This window comes from Piliocolobus tephrosceles, chromosome 13, assembly GCF_002776525.5.
Source record: "Piliocolobus tephrosceles isolate RC106 chromosome 13, ASM277652v3, whole genome shotgun sequence".
NCBI classification, from domain to species: domain Eukaryota; kingdom Metazoa; phylum Chordata; class Mammalia; order Primates; family Cercopithecidae; genus Piliocolobus; species Piliocolobus tephrosceles.
The window spans coordinates 61,514,944-61,532,021 of record NC_045446.1 but is presented as its reverse complement, the minus strand read 5'-3'; the positions used below and the strand labels follow the sequence as shown (position 1 = coordinate 61,532,021).

Sequence of the window (17,078 nt, the reverse complement as noted above, 5' to 3'; positions counted from 1 at the left end):
CTTCCCATCTTGTACAGAGTTCTTTTCAAAGCCCACTTGCTCTACTCCCTGAGAGAATCATAGACACAGTCTCTGGGCTAGAGGAGACTCTGGAGAGCATTCAGGACAATACCCTTCTGAAGTACCAATCATTTTTCAGGTCTCTCTGACATGAGCTCTTCACATACCTCCCATAACAGGGAACTCATTCTCTCCTGAGATCACCCCTTCACTGACAGTTTGGATTTGCATGGGAGAAAGTCCTGCCTCATACCGAATTAAGAACTGGTTTAGGAAGCACAGGGTCACACAGCCAGTTAAGTGACAGACCAGGGACAAGAACCAGATTTTCAGATTCCTGACCAGTGCTTTTTCTGTCACGTTGTGATGTCTTGAAGTCTAAGCACAGACCCTGACTCTTGGTAAGAAGATGATTCATTAGCTGACCTGTTCCTGAAGAGATCAGGGAAGATTGCTGGAACTTGCTGCATGACCAGGAAAGTAAGCTGATGTGATAGAAAAGAATGCCTTCGTCTGGGAACAAAAACATCTCAATTTGGGTTCTGGTTGACACTGTGGACCTTGAGTAGGTTAATTTTCTTCTCTGAGCTTGCTTTCTTCTATATAAAACATGGAAAATAATCCTTACCCTTTCTCCTTCCTGGGAGAGTTGTAAAGCAGATAAGAAGTCTGAGTTCTGAAGCATCATACAGAGGTGTTGGAGAGTATTAATGGCAGTAAATGAACTCACATCCTTTTGGCTGCACAGGTTCGGGAGGCCTTGAGGAAAGCAGAGAAGGAGCTAGAATCACACAGCTCATGGTATGCTCCAGAGGCCCTTCAGAAGTGGCTGCAGCTGACACATGAGGTGGAGGTGCAGTATTACAACATCAAGAAGCAAAATGCTGAGAAGCAGCTGCTGGTGGCCAAGGAGGGGGTGAGAACTGCCCTTCTATTGCCCTCTTTTCTCGTTTTTGCCCTTCTCCGTTTTACCTGCATATCTTCCTCTTCTCTCTCTCTCCCTGTTCCTCCCATTGGGTGAAGAGATATTGTGGTGGTGGGTTCTGTTTCTTTCCTAATGTTCAACTCCTGACAGTGTCCTTAGGCTTCTGGAGGAGGGAATGAGGGTATAGGGGCATTCCCGCCTATCTTCTGGAAAAGATGAAATAAGTGGAGGCAGGCAGAGGGAAAGCTCTGCCAGCCTCAGGCTGCCATGGGGACAGAGGTCCTCCTGGGGCAAAAGGGCTATCAAGGACCCCTTTGCTTCTCCCCTCGCTTTCTCTATTTTGTCTCCTCCTTTTTCTTCTACCTTGCCTGCCTTTCTCTTTTTCCTCTTTCTCTTCCTTTTCCTTGTGCAGTCTAAGTTGGGCTAGGAGGAGTGGGTCCCAGCCATAGGGGAAGGCCTGTCTTATTTTTTCCAACTTCGAATCCCTGCTCCTTTTGAACTGGGGGCCTCATCTTTGCAGGCTGAGAAGATAAAAAAGAAGAGAAACACACTCTTTGGCACCTTCCATGTGGCCCACAGCTCTTCCCTGGATGATGTAGATCATAAAATTCTAACAGCTAAGTAAGTAACACCAGTTATCTACTCTGGCAATGTCCATATCATCCTCAGAATTTGAGGGCATACAGGGCCTCCAACACCAATTCCATTTCCTCATTGGTGGAGGGACAGCTCTGGTCTCCTTCTTCAGACTTTATTTATCTCTCGCCTTGCTCTTAAATTTATGAGTTTATTGTGTGTTTTATTCACACATATTCTCAAAACTTGTTCCTCTGAGAAGAGGCTTCATTCCTATTGGGGTTCGCACCAAGTCCATGCCTGCCGTTCTCTTTCCTCTGTCTTCAGGCAAGCACTGAGCGAGGTGACAGCAGCATTGCGGGAGCGCCTGCATCGCTGGCAACAGATCGAGATCCTCTGTGGCTTCCAGATTGTCAATAACCCTGGCATCCACTCATTGGTGGCTGCCCTCAACATAGACCCCAGCTGGATGGGCAGTACACGCCCCAACCCTGCCCACTTCATCATGACTGACGACGTGGATGACATGGATGAGGAAATTGTGTCTCCCTTGTCCATGCAGTGTAGGTGACCTCTTTGGGGGGATGAAGGAAGGAGCCTTTGATGCACAGGTTGAGAAGTCTGTGGCCTCTGTTGTGCTTAAACAGCAGATGGGGCAGATACCCAGGAAGATAGTTCAACTCATGACCTTGGTCAATAAAGCACAGTTTGCTCAGGTTATTTCTTTATAGTTGTCCATTTGGTGTTCTTTCCTTGTTGTATGCTCTGTATGCCCCTTTGGGTCTATTGTGCTAAGTGTGTCTCCCTTCAGTCTTTTTCACTTTATTGTCCCTAACTACGACTCTATCTACCTTTATAAAAAATAATGCCCTTTAGTGAATTTCAATGTAAAAATGGCATTTATTTTGACTATTTATTGAACTTATTTATTTTGATTTTTGTTCATTATTCTTAATTGCTAAAGTAGATGAATGGAATGATGTTTCTCTTTGTATTTTTGTGAGAGGCCCTATAAAGCAGTAGTCCCTTAAAGTGATATAGTCCTAAATCCTCTCAGCTGGAAAGGCATTCTTGCCCAGGTGGGATCTCCTGCACAAGCATGTCTGACTTTCCACCTGGTCTCTTGGATCCCACCCTTTCTTCCTCTGTCCTGGGTCTTCCCTCTCCCTTTTCTCCCCTGCAAGAGATGAGAGTTGAGTAGAGCAGAGCCAAATGGAACAACACTGGAATTCTTCAGTGAATGAAGGGAGTTTTCCCTTACTGGCCCACAATTGAATTTTTCTTTGGATCAGATGCTATTTTAAGTAAGTAGAATAGCCCTTATGGTAAAGCTGTTGCCCTAGGCCCATATTCTGCCAGTATGGGGGAGGGCAGAAGTCCGGGGCGGGGTTAGGGGCTTACTTTCACATTCTTTAATAAGGCTGGATTCCCACTCCAGACAGAATTTATTTGTAATTTTGTCAATAATACTTTGCCCCTGGCCAAGCCTCTTTGTTCGGATCTGATAACTTGTTAGGCCTTTAATCAAAGGCTTAACAAGGACGGGATCACTGACAGGCAGAGCTTGATCTTGACTTGTTGATCTGAAGGCTTCTGTGTTCTCCAGGCTGGGAGGGACCTTAATTAGCTCTGAGCTACCCAATCCCTGCCCTCAGTCCTCCCTTTATTACATTGATGGCAGGCCAAAGCCCTCCATAAATCAGATTCTATTCTCCTTTTTGGCCTGGCTATTGACCCTAGATGCTGCCTGGCTGATGGGGCGTAGGTTCAGTGACCGCTCTCTCTGCTCTACATCCGCCGGCTCGGATGATCAGTCCCTCTGGAAATACCCCGGTTTGAGGAGCCCCTTTGGGGCATTTTGTTTTTCCGACTTTTGGGACTAAATCAACACTCCTACCCCATGGGTCCCTTCTCCTGCCTGCTTCATGCCCCTGCCTGTTCCCTCTATCCCCTCAGCACTGTCCCTACTAACTACAGGGGGGAGTTTGGGGGTAAGAAGAATCAGCCTGCTTGGCAAGAGCTGGATAGAGAACACCCCTGGTAATGGAAGGCTTAGGCTTCTCCCTTTAGCCCAGCTATGCAGATAACCTGGTAGCCCTTCTTCCAGCTGGGCTGGGAGGGAAAGAGGGAAGGAAAAATCATCCCTTTCTTTTCTCTTTCTCTTGTTTCTCCCTTTTCTTCCCAGTTTCCCCCCTCTTTCTCCCCCTTCCCCTCCTTATTCCAGACTTCCTTATCCTCTTCAGCCTCTCTTTCATACCTTGAAAGCTACCAGCATAGAAGCCCTGCCTCCTGAACTCTCTATCACTATGGAACTATGCTCTCTCCCTGGTGGCCCTTCCAAGGCTTCTCTCACCCTTGTAACCTGGCCCTCTCATCTTTAGGGAGAAAGCAGAGAAGCCTATCTATCAGGGTAGAGGAGAAAGAATAAAGGTCTGTACTGTCTTTTAGCTGGGAGTGAGCCCAAGGGGGGATGCACTAGCATATTCCTAAGTTACTTGGTGCCCATGTATCCCTTCACTGGGCATGGTGGCCATTATCTCCAGGACCCCGATTTGCAGCCTGATCCAAGAGCTGGTTCCTTGTTGTTTATGTGCTTATTAGAAAGTGAAAAAGAGCAAACATTAGTATAAAAAGCATCCATAGTCCCACCATATTTGAGCACCTTCTCTATCACTCTTTTGTCTGTGAAATTTTTTATGTGGTTAAGATAATGATAGCCACTACCATTTATTGAGTGCCATAACCTGAAACAGGTGCCTTAAAGACATTATTGTGAAGTCTCAGAAGAACCCTGCAGGATTTTAGAAATTAGGAGTTAAAATGGGGAAGTCAGCTGCTCAAGGTCACAACTAGAAGTGAAAGTCCTGGTTTCAAACTCTAGTGTTTGGTATTCCAAAGCTCAAGGCTAGCACATATAATTCTGTATCCTTTTTTCCCCTCTGAACATTTTAATAGGCATTTTTCCTATTTTCTTAAAGTCTTTTTATAAGCATCATTTTTAATAGCTCTATAGTATCCCAGAAACTGGATATATTATCATTTTCCCATTGTTCATTCTTTATGTTTACTTTCATACAGCTATTAATAAAAAGTAAACAATTATGTTTACTTCTCATTCAATTATTATTAATGGTGAACATGTTTATGTATAAGTCCTTGTCTATGCTGTGAATTATTTCCTGAGGTTGGCTTTCTGAAAAGGCTGGTTCTTAGTACTCTCCCGGACCTTGTCCCAAGCCCCTATCCTACCCTTCCTTGCCTGTGCCTACTCACTAACTGCCTTGCCACTTCCCTTTATAGTGACATTGGCCATAGGTCTCCTCTATTGGAATTGCCACTAAAACTGACCCGGGTACCTCATCTTCAATTTCCCATCCTTTTAGGACCCCTGGTGGGAGGTTTCTGGGAGGAGGTGCCCCATCCTCCCAATTGGCATTAGAGGCCCAGGGTGGTCTCCAGCAAGCATTTATTCATGGGTACCTCCTTACCTGCCAGCCCAAAGTGGGCTGGCCCCTCCTGACACTTTCTTCATTCTCCTTGCAGCTCCTAGCCTGCAGAGCAGTGTTCGGCAGCGCCTGATGGAGCCACAGCATGGCCTGGGATCTCAGAGGTTGGTAGAGGGCGAGGCTGGCCACTTCTTGACAAGCCGGGTATCTCTGCGGCGAATGCGCAGCCTTTCATCTGGACAGTCTTTCAGTTCTGAAGGCTACGGGACGAGCTCTCCATCTGCCTCTGCTACTGCTGCTTGCTCCTCTTCTACCACCACCATCACCACTACCACCACCACCACCACCACCACCACCATCACCACCGTCCATGTCCACCCTGTTTATTACCACCACAGCACTTCCTATTTCCTCCAGATGGAGCCCTACCCTGACACACCCCCTTCTGACAGCACCACTGTGATGCCTGGGCATTCAGAGAGCTTGGGGTATCAGCTGTCTCTTTTCTCTTTCTTCCCTTCCTTCCCTTTCTGCTGCTTTTACCTTAGTTTCTGCCTGCCAGCTGCTGCTTGATCAACTCTGGGGGTGTGTGCAGTGGGGAATCTTCTTCTTATCCTGTTTGTTCCCAGCTCTGGGATTCCTTTTTAAGGTCAGCCTACTTTCTCCCCTTCTGTGTTTGGGGTTTGCTGACTCTAAAAATGAGTAATGACTTTCTTCCCTCATGACCCTATAGCACTTTTGCCTAAACTATGCACTTTCACATTAGTTCTCACTTGGGCCCTCACTTCCTTCACTCCTTCAATAAGCATTTACTAATGCCTACTCTGTGCCAGGCTCTGCCGGGCATAGGGGTTCACTGGTGATAAGACACCATCCCAGCCATCAAGAACTACAATCTTGTCTGAGAGAGATACATAAATAATTGTGGGAAAATTTATTAAGTGCTATGGGGGTGTTGAGGAAGGAGTGACTAACAGTGTGTACCTGGGTGGAATGCTTCACCAAAGAGATGAACATCCTGTGTGAAGGGAAAGGAGAAAGAGTATTCTAGCCAGAGGAAACACTGTGTGCAGAGACATGGAGATCCAAGAGAATACGATATATTTGTGGTTAGAACACTGGATATATGTTGGTGGGAAGGAGAAACAGCTGAGGCTTAAGTGATGAAGGCTCTGAAAGGAAAGGGTTTTGGCCTCTACCCGTTAGGAGATGGAAAACTACAAAAGGATTTTTAAGAGAAAATTAATCAGTCACATTTGCATTTTAGAAATAACATTTTAGTGGCTGTGTGAAGGAAGGAAGCGGAAGACTACAGGAATTTGGAAAACATTCCAGTAGACCACTAGGGGAGGTAATGAGTCCTTGGGATAAAAAGACATGATGAATTTGGTAACTGGCTACAGTGGTGAAGGAAAGGGAGGATCTAGTATGACACTCAGGTTTATAGGTTGAGTGACTGAATGGACTTCATGAGTGACTGAATTTCATCCTTCATGAAATTAGGGAACCAAGACAGGGGACATAGGTTTTGGGGTTTTGGACAAGAAGAGTTTATAGGTGGGGTAGGAATTAAAATATACATTTTTAGAATAGTAAGTTAAGGTTCTAAAAGGGTAATTCCCTCCAGGTCTCACAACTAGTTGAGAGCAGAGACAGATTAGAACTTGGCTTTCCATTCCAGAATACTCCGTTGGATATTTTTGTCTTTTCACAAGGTCTCAAAAAGTATACTGGAAAATAATTGGTGAAAGGTTTTTCTTCCACAGCTTTGTCTGGCAGCTGCAGGGACTTTTCTTGCTAATACCCAAGATGGTAGACTAGGATCAGAGGTAGTAGCCTTGACCTTGCCTGGAACAAGCTTAGGAGACACTCAGAAAGTCCTTCCCCTCTGGAAGTACTTCTCATCTCTGAAGTGGTGACCACAGCCCAGTCCTGGCATCTGGGCTGCAGTCTGCTTACTCTGTTGCTTTTTTTCAGTTCTATCTCACTCTGGATACCCATTTATTCAACTCTGCCCCTTAAACCTCTGGATAGTTATGCTCGAGGGCTGTTCCTTTCTCTTGCACAAAGGGATTGCCCTTACTAGGATTATTACTCAGCAGAGCCACTCATATCCATTCTCATTCTCATTTTCATCCAAAAGCCTAGGAAGGGAGACTGCTCCTTCCAATACAGATGGAGAGGATCAAATTGGGTTGGGGAAACTAGGGGATGCTGTGAATTCCATGCTCCAAGGTTTAAGCTGAGGGCAGTGGGGAGGAAGGGCGGAGAGGTACCTATATCCACCTGGCCTGTTCACTACTTAATTTTCTTTTGCACCATGCACCAGAGGATCATCTCTAAAGGCAAACAGGCTCTCTAGTAAGGTCAGTAGCTTGGGATGGGAGTCCGAGGCAGCCCAGCCTTTGGGGAGGGACCCCTGGCCTGATTGTTCTCAGTGATTCAGGGAGGGAAGGTGAGCCTGCCTCATACTGGGCCTTTTCCCTCCTGTATCTCCCTGGGCTTCCTCCCAGGTTCTTATCTTGCTTTGGCAGTCCAAACTTTTAGTTGATGAGGGAGGCATAGAAGGACAGGAATCAGGCTGGGTGCAGTGGCTCACGCCTGTAATCCTAGCACTTTGGGAGGCCAAGAGGGGAGGACTGCTTAAGCCCAGGAGTTTCAGACCAGCCTTGGAAACAAAGTGAGACCCTGTCTCTACAAAATCAAAAATTTAGTTGGGCATGGTGGCAGATGCCTGTGGTCCCAGCTACACGGGAGGCTCAGGCAGAAGGATCACTTGAGCCGGGGAGGTCGCAGTGAGCCAAGATCACGCCATTGCACTCCAGCCTGGGCGACAGAGCGAGACCCTGTCAATAAATAAATGAAAAGGTGGATAGGAATCAAGACCAAATAGGGGTGTGGTCCAGGAGAAGTGAGGCTGGGAAAGCCCTAACCTCCTGATTTCTCCTCCTTGGTGTTAGAGAGGGTAGGATCCCAGGATCTTCACTTCCTCAGCTTAGAGGACCCCTTTTCATAGTGTGATTGCTCCCCAGAACTTCCTTGGCACCTTGCTCATTGGTTTATAATAGTGTTTGGAGAAGGCAACATATGGAGAGGATCATCTTGGGGCTTAGAGAAACAAGGACAAGTTTAGAAGCAAGGACAGTGTCAGATATATGAAACCAAATATGAGACTGAATATTTGTAAATACTAGAATATGTGGCTAACACAATATTTGTAGAATGGAAGCTGAGCTGGACTTGTTCTCTGCTGCCTGCTGAGTCCAGGAAGGTACTGGCCCATGGGGTGGCTACTTAGTTATTTGCTTCCTACTGAGAATTAAGTCTACAATAGCTATGAGTCATTTTTGCCTGTTTCAGGGGCCTGGTTCCCTCCCTAACTTCTGACCCTCAGCCTCTTTCTTTCTAGGTCCTATGGTGGTCTCCTTTCCCACTCATGACTCTTCCCCTTTGGCTAGTAGATGTTTAAACATTTCCCTTAGCTCTCTTCTCTGCTTTTGCTGAAGTTCTCAGGCCTCTAGGAAGGCAGAAGGAGGATTCAGGATTGGCAGAGAGAGCACCTCCATATCTACCTTTTTGTCTGTAGAGCAGGAGGAGTGGCATCTGGAATTGATTCATGGCTTAGGAACCACCAGCTCCTTAGAGGGTCTCAAGTTCCTAGACTAGCCTCTATGCGTGCATGTCCAATGTGCGGTGGCATGTCTCCATAACTCAGCCTTGCAAAGAAGCCTCTTGTGACCGGCCCTTACATAGGCCTTTCAGCTTGGCAGGCCTCATCATCTTCATTCCCACAATAATTTCTACATTTCCAAGTGCTTTGCCAGCATATTTGATCCTCCAAACAGTCTTGTAAGATAAATTGAATTGGTATTATCTTCACTGGGCCAAAGTTAAGAACTAGCAAGTTTAGATGACTTGTCCAAGATCGCACAGAAGAGTCCAGAACTCTTCTGAACCATTGCTCTTTAAAGGCCAACATCCTGTCTTTCTATGCCTCCCTACATTCTCCCTGTCAGCAGAGGTCTGTAAGAGACCCCACCCTTCCTGCCGCACCACAGACTTTGGTTTGAACTCTGCAATACCTATCTATGACCTCCTTTGAATCCTGTGAGATGGTTAGAAGAGGCAGCATCCTGGCCTTTTGGGGTGGCTGAAGGATTTTTTGCAAGGCTGTTCTAACCTTCTCATCCCTGGCCTGGGTCAGGTCCACTGACTGCATGTGCCCTGTTCCTTGGGGTCTGACCCAGACTGGATAATATCCTAAGGTGTGACAGGAGTAAGTGGGGGAGGAAGGCATGGAAAATGGTGACTCGAAGCAGCATGTGGGTTCTGTGTTAGCTTAAGATTGAGTCCCAGGAAATCTAGCCAGCTATGAGAAGGCAGAGATTTTATTGAGGAGGATGCCTGTGGAATTTAAGCCTGTGGTTGCACCAGTTCAGAGCCAGAGCATTCACCAGTTGTGGAGCCCATTGCCATTGGAAAACCATTTCCCAGACAGATGATGGCATTTTTTGTTTTTGTTTCTTGTCTCTCTTCTCTCCCCATCACTTTTCCCTTTCTTGTCTTTCTGTCTTGGCCATTCTTTCTACCTGCTTATCTTTTTGCTTTTCTTCCTCTACAATTCTACTCTCCTTTCCCTGTCTCTTTTCCAATCTATCCTCATTCCCTCCTCCTGCCTCCTCTCTTATCCTATACTTACGGCTGCTCAACTTCTGTCTATTCCTCTTTCCTCTCTCCTTCCCACCTGCCTGTTCATCCTATTTCTCTCTCCTGCTGCTCTATCCCCATTTTCCTACCCTGTCCTTGTCTTCTTGTGTTGTCCCACTCTCCTCTTCACCTTTCCACCATCACCCCATCCAATATATGTCCCTTTCTTCCTCTCTGCCCCATGTCTTGCAGGGATTTGACCCATTCCGATTCGGAGTCCTCCCTCCACATGAGTGACCGCCAGCGTGTGGCCCCCAAACCTCCTCAGATGAGCCGTGCCGCAGACGAGGCTCTCAATGCCATGACTTCCAATGGCAGCCACCGGCTGATCGAGGGGGTCCACCCAGGGTCTCTGATGGAGAAACTGCCTGACAGCCCTGCCCTGGCCAAGGCATTACTGGCGCTGAACCATGGGCTGGACAAGGCCCACAGCCTAATGGAGCTGAGCCCCTCAGCCCCACCTGGTGGCTCTCCACATTTGGATTCTTCCCGTTCTCACAGCCCCAGTTCCCCAGACCCAGACACGCCATCTCCAGTTGGGGACAGCCGAGCCCTGCAAGCCAGCCGAAACACACGCATTCCCCACCTGGCTGGCAAGAAGGCTGTGGCTGAGGAGGATAATGGCTCTATTGGCGAGGAGACAGACTCCAGCCCAGGCCGGAAGAAGTTTCCCCTCAAAATCTTTAAGAAGCCTCTTAAGAAGTAGGCAGGATGGGGGTGGCAGTAATGGGACAGCTTGTCCTTCCCTGGGTCTTCTGCCTCTCCTTCCCTCCCTCCCTTCAAGATAACTGGTCCCAAGAGTGGGGCATGGGAAGGGCTGGTCCAGGGGTCTGGGCACTGTATATACCTGCACTGTACATCCTTGGGTCCTTCATTATTATTTATTAACTGACCACCATGGCCTGCCTGCCCTGCCTCCCTCCCAACCATGGGCTGCTGCTGTCACTCCCTCTCCACTTCAGTGCATGTCTTAGTTGCTGTTCCCTCAGCTCCCAGCTCCACCTCTGGAGTTCAGCTTCTGTCTCTGCTGTCCCAGTTTTGAGGTTTGGTTTCTTGTTTCTGTCTCTTGCTTTCAGGCTCCTCCCTCCCACCACTCCCCAGCTTCCCCTAGCAGTTACAGGGAAGATAGGAGGAGTAACTTCTGATATGTCTGCCTCAGATCCGTTCCACCCCACTCACAGTGGTTCTGTTTGCTCCAGACTGGGGCCAGGGCCTAATCTTTGGGATTTGTTATTTGGTATTGTTGTGGGTCAGAAGGAACCTCATCCTAGATCTCACTCAGGCTTCCAGGAGTCCATGGGGGAGTGAAACCAATTCTCAGAGAACAACCCACCAGAGACTTTTAAAGAGAGGCTTGGGGATGGGTTGGAAGAGGCCTCTCTTCACTGGAGCATGAGTGGATGCCAGAACTGTAGGTTATAAGGCAGTCACTTTTTCTCTCTTCTCCCACCCACACCTGCCTCCCTCTTACCCCTGCTCCCCCACAGGAGGGTTTGTCTCTAAGAGGTGCTGCCCCAAAGCTCCCCAAGCATCAATACTCCTGGGGCTCAGGACAAGTGGCTCCCCTGGCCCGGGGAGCCACAGCCATGATACAGGGCTCTTATGGAGTCCTGGAGTTGTTGGGCAAGGATGCTGTCATATTTTTGAACCAAAAGACAAACAAGTTAAAAGGAAAAAAATCTCCTGAATTTCCCAAGTGCCTACGCTGCATATTCCCCTTGTTAGATCCCATTTTCATGTTACTTTGTAGCCTTGGCCAGAGGCTCAAAAAGGACACAACCAGTTTGGGGAAGGGGTGGCTAAGGAAGATGGTATAGGTGAAGGTGGCTGTGTGACCACTTCCCCCCACCCTTCCCACCCTCTATACAACTCTCTCCCTTACCTGTTTTTGCTATGGCTGTAAAGGTATTTTCCCTCTGCCCCACTCCCTGCCATGCCTTTATCCCGGGATCCTATTTTGGGCCTAGGGTGGGTGCACCTGGGGCTGGTCTTAGGAGGGTGCTAGGTTGTAGACTGCCTTGTACCCCCTGGACACCCTCAAATGGGGTTTTCTGTGTTATTTCATAAGACTCTTTGAAGTCCAATAAAGCATGTAGGAGATTTTAACCCCTGCTGGCTTTGACTCTCATTGTGTTCTCTGTGCTGTGGCATGATGGGATGAAGAGACTATCTTTCCTTTGCCCAGGGAAAATGAAACTTGAATGCACATACCCAGAAGCTCTGTGGGCAGGGCTACCAGATACATGCAGGATGACCAGTTAAATCTGAACTTCAGATAAACACTTTTTAAAGTATAATTTTCTCTCATGCAGTGTCTGGGGCACATTTTTATTTGCTAAATTGGGAAACGCTATGTCTGGGTAAACTTGACCCTATCTATCCTGTAACTTCACTTATGACTTTTAAAAAACATCTATTTTTCTTTTTCGTGTTTTTTGAGACGGAGTCTTGCTCTCTTGCCCAGGCTAGAGTGCAATGGTGCGATCTTGGCTCACTGCAACCTCTGCCTCTTGGGTTCAAGCGATTCTTCTGCCTCAGCCTCCTGAGTAGCTGGGATTACAGGCGCGTGCCACCATGCCTGGCTACTTTTTTGTATTTTTAGTAGAGAGGGGGTTTCACCATGTTGGTTAGGCTGGTCTCGAACTCCTGACCTCGAGATCTGCCTACTTCGGCCTCCCAAAGTGCTGGGATTACAGGAGTGAGGCACCGCGCTGTCCTAATTTTTCTATTTTTTGTAGAGATGGGGTCTCACTATGTTGCCCAGGCTTATCTCAACACCTGGCCTCACATGATACTCCTGCCTTAGCCTCCCAAGATGCTGCGATTACACTTACGACTTTCCATGATTTTTCAAATTACTTCACAGGGAGCTTGGGCAGCTTCTGGAGGGTAGTGAGAAACCAACGAAAAGTCTTTAGAGAAAAGATGCCACAGATGAAATTTCGTAAAGATCGCTTTGGGTAGCCCAAATCAGAAGCTTCTACACCAGCCTTGCATATTAGGGTTCTCATCTATTCTTATTCTCCACTTTAAGTCACCAAGTCCATCCTACCTCCACAAGGCAAATACCCTGCCTCTGCTACCATCCACTGAAGAACCCTAAAAGCAAATGGGTACTGACCCTGCCCTGCTTAAAATTCTCTCAGGGATCTGATTTGCGTCAGGATAAAATCCAAACGTCATTGGCCTTGCGCGGTTTTCTTCCAGTTCCTGAGTGCCAGTCTTCTGGCCGATCTGAAAGCCCTGGGGCTCCAAGCTGCCCAGGGCTGTGGAGCCTAGGCTTGAGCCCACAGCGGTAGCAGTGTTAGGATTATTATAATAAATGTCAAAGCAAGAAAAACGTTCCAGCCAGTTAGGTTTTGTTATTTCAAAAGTAACAAAATAAGCGAACTGCTTTTCCTCCGGCGGAGACACGCAGGCGACAGGGGCGGCGCCTGACCTAGCAGGCTCTAGGTGTTACGCCAGGGCCCCAAGGCTTCCGAATTTGGCTTGCCCACACAAAACATGGCGGCAGGAGAGCAGCGTTTCCGCCGGGCATGTCCACATCCAACGGGGCCCATGGGAGAGGCGCAGTCTTCTAACTCTTGCCCACACTCAACATGGCGGCTACAAGGCGCCTGAACTAGTCTGCGAAGCCTACCCCAGGCGTGGGCTGCAGCGTCGAGTAACGTCATTCGAACGCCGTCGCACCCCTTTGTGCGTCACGGGTGGCGGGCGCGGGAAGGGGATTTGGATTGTTGCGCCTCTGCTCTGGAGAAAGTGCTGTCTGTCTCCAACTCCAGTTCCTGTCCTTGAGCAGCGCCTGCAACCTAACCCTTCCCACTCTGTCACCTTCTTGATCCCGCCGGCGCTTTAGAGCCGCAGTCCAGTCTCCGATCCTTCAGAGCCTCATCCACTAGCCGCGATGCATGTGATCAAGCGAGGTGAGGGGGCAACGAGGTGGGCGAGAAGGGAGGTGAGGGGACGCGGGCTGCCGCCGCCGGAGCTGATGCCCAAGCCGCCAGCCCGCCTCCGCTGCTTCCCGCCTTTCCCGCCTTTCCCGCCGCGGCCTTCCGCCCTGTCAGCTCGCTCGGCCTTCCGTCTTCAGTCATCCTGCCCCGAACCTCCTTCGGGCCTTCAGGCTGCGCCCCTTCGGCTTTGTCATCCTGCCGCCTTTCAAAAGGATAACGCCCTGTATGGAGTAGTGACTGCCGAGCACTTTTCAGGCACTATTTTATTCCTCTCTACAAGCCTCTGAGAGAGAGATTATTAGCTCCACTTTACAGATGAGGAAACTGAAGCTCAGAGCGAGGTTTCGGCAACTGACCCAAAGTCACCCATAGCTGACAATACAGTTTGATTTAGAAAACCGTGGGGTTGGTGAGCTGTCTTAGGCACCGGGTGGGGGGGCAGCTGGGAAAGAAGGAGAGGGACTCTTTACCCTACATAGCCACTTGTCAGTTTACTGATCTCTTTTGTGGGGTGAGGATAGGAGTATGGGGTGGAAAAAACAGATCCCAGACAGACAGCATCCTGGAATTCCTTTCCTTTCATGGCAAGAGATACTGAATCAGAGAAGGTTGGTTGAGACATCTTCTGACAAGATGGGGCCTGGGAAGAGTCAGGAACTTGTATTCTTTCTCAACAGTTCCTTTTCATTAGACTTGGCGAGTCCCTGCTTTGTGCCCAGTCCTTTGCTTGGCTTTGTGAGATTATAAGAGGAGACAGTCCCTGCCTTGGGAATAGGCTTAATCGGGTTGGAAAAACAAGAGCAACATACTTTTAACAGCCACATGAGATATGTATGAACAAGTTTTGAGTTGAACCTACTTGCCTTTGTTAAAGCAATACAATTATTTCCAAATTGTAGGCACTTAGTAAAGACTGGTTGATCGACTGGTTGTTTCTGTTTTGTCCTCTAGGCTGTGAACCTATCAAAGATGGAGATTTGTTCGAGACAGAGTTTTGCTCTGTCACCCAGGATGGAGTGTAGTGGTGTAATCATAGCTCACTGTAACCTTGAAGTCTTGGGCTCAAGTGATGCTCTTGCCTCAGCCTCTTAAGTAGCTAGAACTATAGGCATGCACCACCATGGGTGGCTAATTTTTAAAAATTTCTGGTAGTGAAGGAGTCTTGCTGTGTTTCCCAGGCTGGCTTTGAACTGCCGGCCTCAAGCCATCCTCCCTTCCTTGGCTTCCCAAAGTGCTGGGAATACAAGCAAGATGGAGACTTTTCTGCTCACATTTAGCACAGGACCTGACATGAGTAGATTCTTAAAGAATGAAAGAAAATAATTGTATCAAAATGTAGGACATGATGAGTGCTGCGAATAAGCAGGTAGTTGATTTGGTTTAACTACAGCCAATGTCCAGATTGGTTTAACTACACACAAGAGTTGGAAAGGTGGACAGTAGTGGCCCTTCTTGTTTTTGGTATCTTGAGAACATCATTCTCTGAATTTTCCTAGCTCCCATTTTAGCTGACCAAAGAGCAAAATCTTTTATTGATCTATTCCTAAGAGTGAGAGCTAAGCATCTATTTTTGTATTTTTATTTTTTTACATTATTATTTATTAGTTTTTTTTTAGAGATGAAGTCTCGCTATGTTGCCCAGGCTGGTCTTGAACTCCTGGGCTCAAGCAATCCTCCCACTTCAGCCTCCCAAAGTGCTTGGATTACAGTGCTGGGAGCCACCGCACCTGGCTTGAGCATCTATTTTTTAAATCATTAGATATGGGAGAGATGTTTAGGATGGTTTATGATAAGTTAGTAACAAAGATGAATTGAAAATGTATGGACTTAGATGACCAGAATGGATAAAATTCAACTCTGTTGAATTTTTAACATTTTGAGTCTACTTCTAAATACTGTTTTTTAAAAAGTGCTACTTTGGCCGGGAGTGGTGGCTCACACCTGTAATCCCAGCACTTTGGGAGACCAAGGCGGGTGGATCATTTGAGGTGTGGAGTTTGAGACCAGCCTGGCCAACATGGTGGAACCGTCTCTACTAAAAATACAAAAGTTAGCTGGAAGGTAGTGGTTTGCGCCTGTAATCCCAGCTATTCAGGAGGCTGAGGCAGGAGAATTGCTTGAGCCTGGGAGGCAGAGGTTGCTGAAATCCTGCCATTGCACTCCAGTCTGGGCGACAGAGTGACACCCTGTCTCAAAAAAAAAAAAAAAAAAAAAGCAAAAAAAAAGCGCTAGCTACAACTAACTAAAAAGCAGAGCTTATTTTGTTTCTCATTCCTTCATAGAGCATAATTTGATCCAGATGGTTCATGCTGTAGATTCTGCCATTGTAGCATTCAGCAAGACTTGTTAGTATACAACATGTACTTAGATTTCTTTCTTTTTTTTATATTTCTATGTTTCTATATTTTATTTTTAAGGTTTTTTAATACGCATAGGGTTTTTGGTTTTCTGGACTTTTTTTGTCCCATTTTATTTTTGGCATGTCAGTGAAATATCAGACTAACTCTATAGTTTTTGTTAATTTTTTCTTTTTTTTTCTGAGATGGGCTCTGTCACCCATGCTGGAGTGCAGTGGCGTGATCTCAACTCACTACAGTCTCTGCCTCCTGGGTTCAAGAGATTCTCCTGCCTCAGCCTCCTCAGTAGCTGGGACTACAGATGTGCACCACCATGCCCAGCTAGGTTTTGTTATTTTTAATATAATTATTCAGAAGGGCAACTGGAAGTTGACTTTCAAGTACCTACTGAATGTGCTAATGTCTTGCTAAACACTGTGAGGGCAGTAATGGAGAAGGCAGCTCTGTCTTCAAAGAACTTAAAATTGTTAGGGATTTAGGAACAATCCATATGAAAATTGTTAGATAGAAGAGAATAGTAGATGAATTTTTTTCATCTGCTATCTTGAACTGTTTTTCCTAATGGGAGAGTATCATTCGTCAAGGAGATTATGGTTAAAAAAATAAACACTGAGAACCATTGCAGTAAATGACAAAGTAGCTCACTGAGTTGTAAACTGTTTTGGAATTTAGTGTAGTATTTTCAAAACTTTGGATTGTAACTCGCAGTAAAAAACAAAACATTTTACAGACATACATGTATATATGTGGATACACATAAAATGATACAAAAGTTTACGAAATAATGTCTTCGAAAGCATCCATTTGCACTCTAATCTTTCTTTTATTCCAGATTATTTCCCTATCCCTCCCTTCCTCCCTCCTTCCCTCTCTCCCTCCCTCCCTCCCTCCCTCCCTTCCTTCCTTCCTTCCTTCCTATTCCATTCACAGCCTGCTATATTATTTTACAACTCTGTGTGTGGATACTGTGCTGTGTACTGGGATTCCTGTGATGAGTAGGCAGACATGGTTCCAGCTTCCAAAGATCCTACAATCAATTGAGAAAGATAGACAAATAAAGAAGTAATATGATAAGATACAATAAATACTCTTGAGAGGTTAAAGTATAGGCAGTAGA

General features: G+C 46.9%; 2 protein-coding genes across 5 annotated transcripts in view; both read left to right on the top strand.

Moving 5' to 3' along the window:
- Window positions 1–11,765, top strand: part of STIM1 (stromal interaction molecule 1) — a 216,861-nt gene extending 205,096 nt beyond the window's left edge. For all 4 annotated transcript variants that reach the window (XM_023209590.2, XM_023209589.2, XM_023209591.3 and 1 more), the window contains 5 exons: window positions 749–916; window positions 1,446–1,546; window positions 1,829–2,064; window positions 5,045–5,111; window positions 9,847–11,765. In XM_023209590.2, the coding sequence (XP_023065358.1) occupies window positions 749–916; window positions 1,446–1,546; window positions 1,829–2,064; window positions 5,045–5,111; window positions 9,847–10,360 (1,086 nt within the window). In that variant the 3' untranslated portion in view covers window positions 10,361–11,765. The remainder of the gene's footprint in view (window positions 1–748; window positions 917–1,445; window positions 1,547–1,828; window positions 2,065–5,044; window positions 5,112–9,846) is intronic.
- A 1,345-nt stretch (window positions 11,766–13,110) lies between these two features.
- RRM1 (ribonucleotide reductase catalytic subunit M1) overlaps window positions 13,111–17,078 on the top strand; it is a 45,388-nt gene continuing 41,420 nt past the window's right edge. Inside the window, exon 1 of the mRNA XM_023209594.2 lies at window positions 13,111–13,577. Within this exon, the coding sequence (XP_023065362.2) occupies window positions 13,559–13,577 (19 nt within the window). The 5' untranslated portion in view covers window positions 13,111–13,558. The remainder of the gene's footprint in view (window positions 13,578–17,078) is intronic.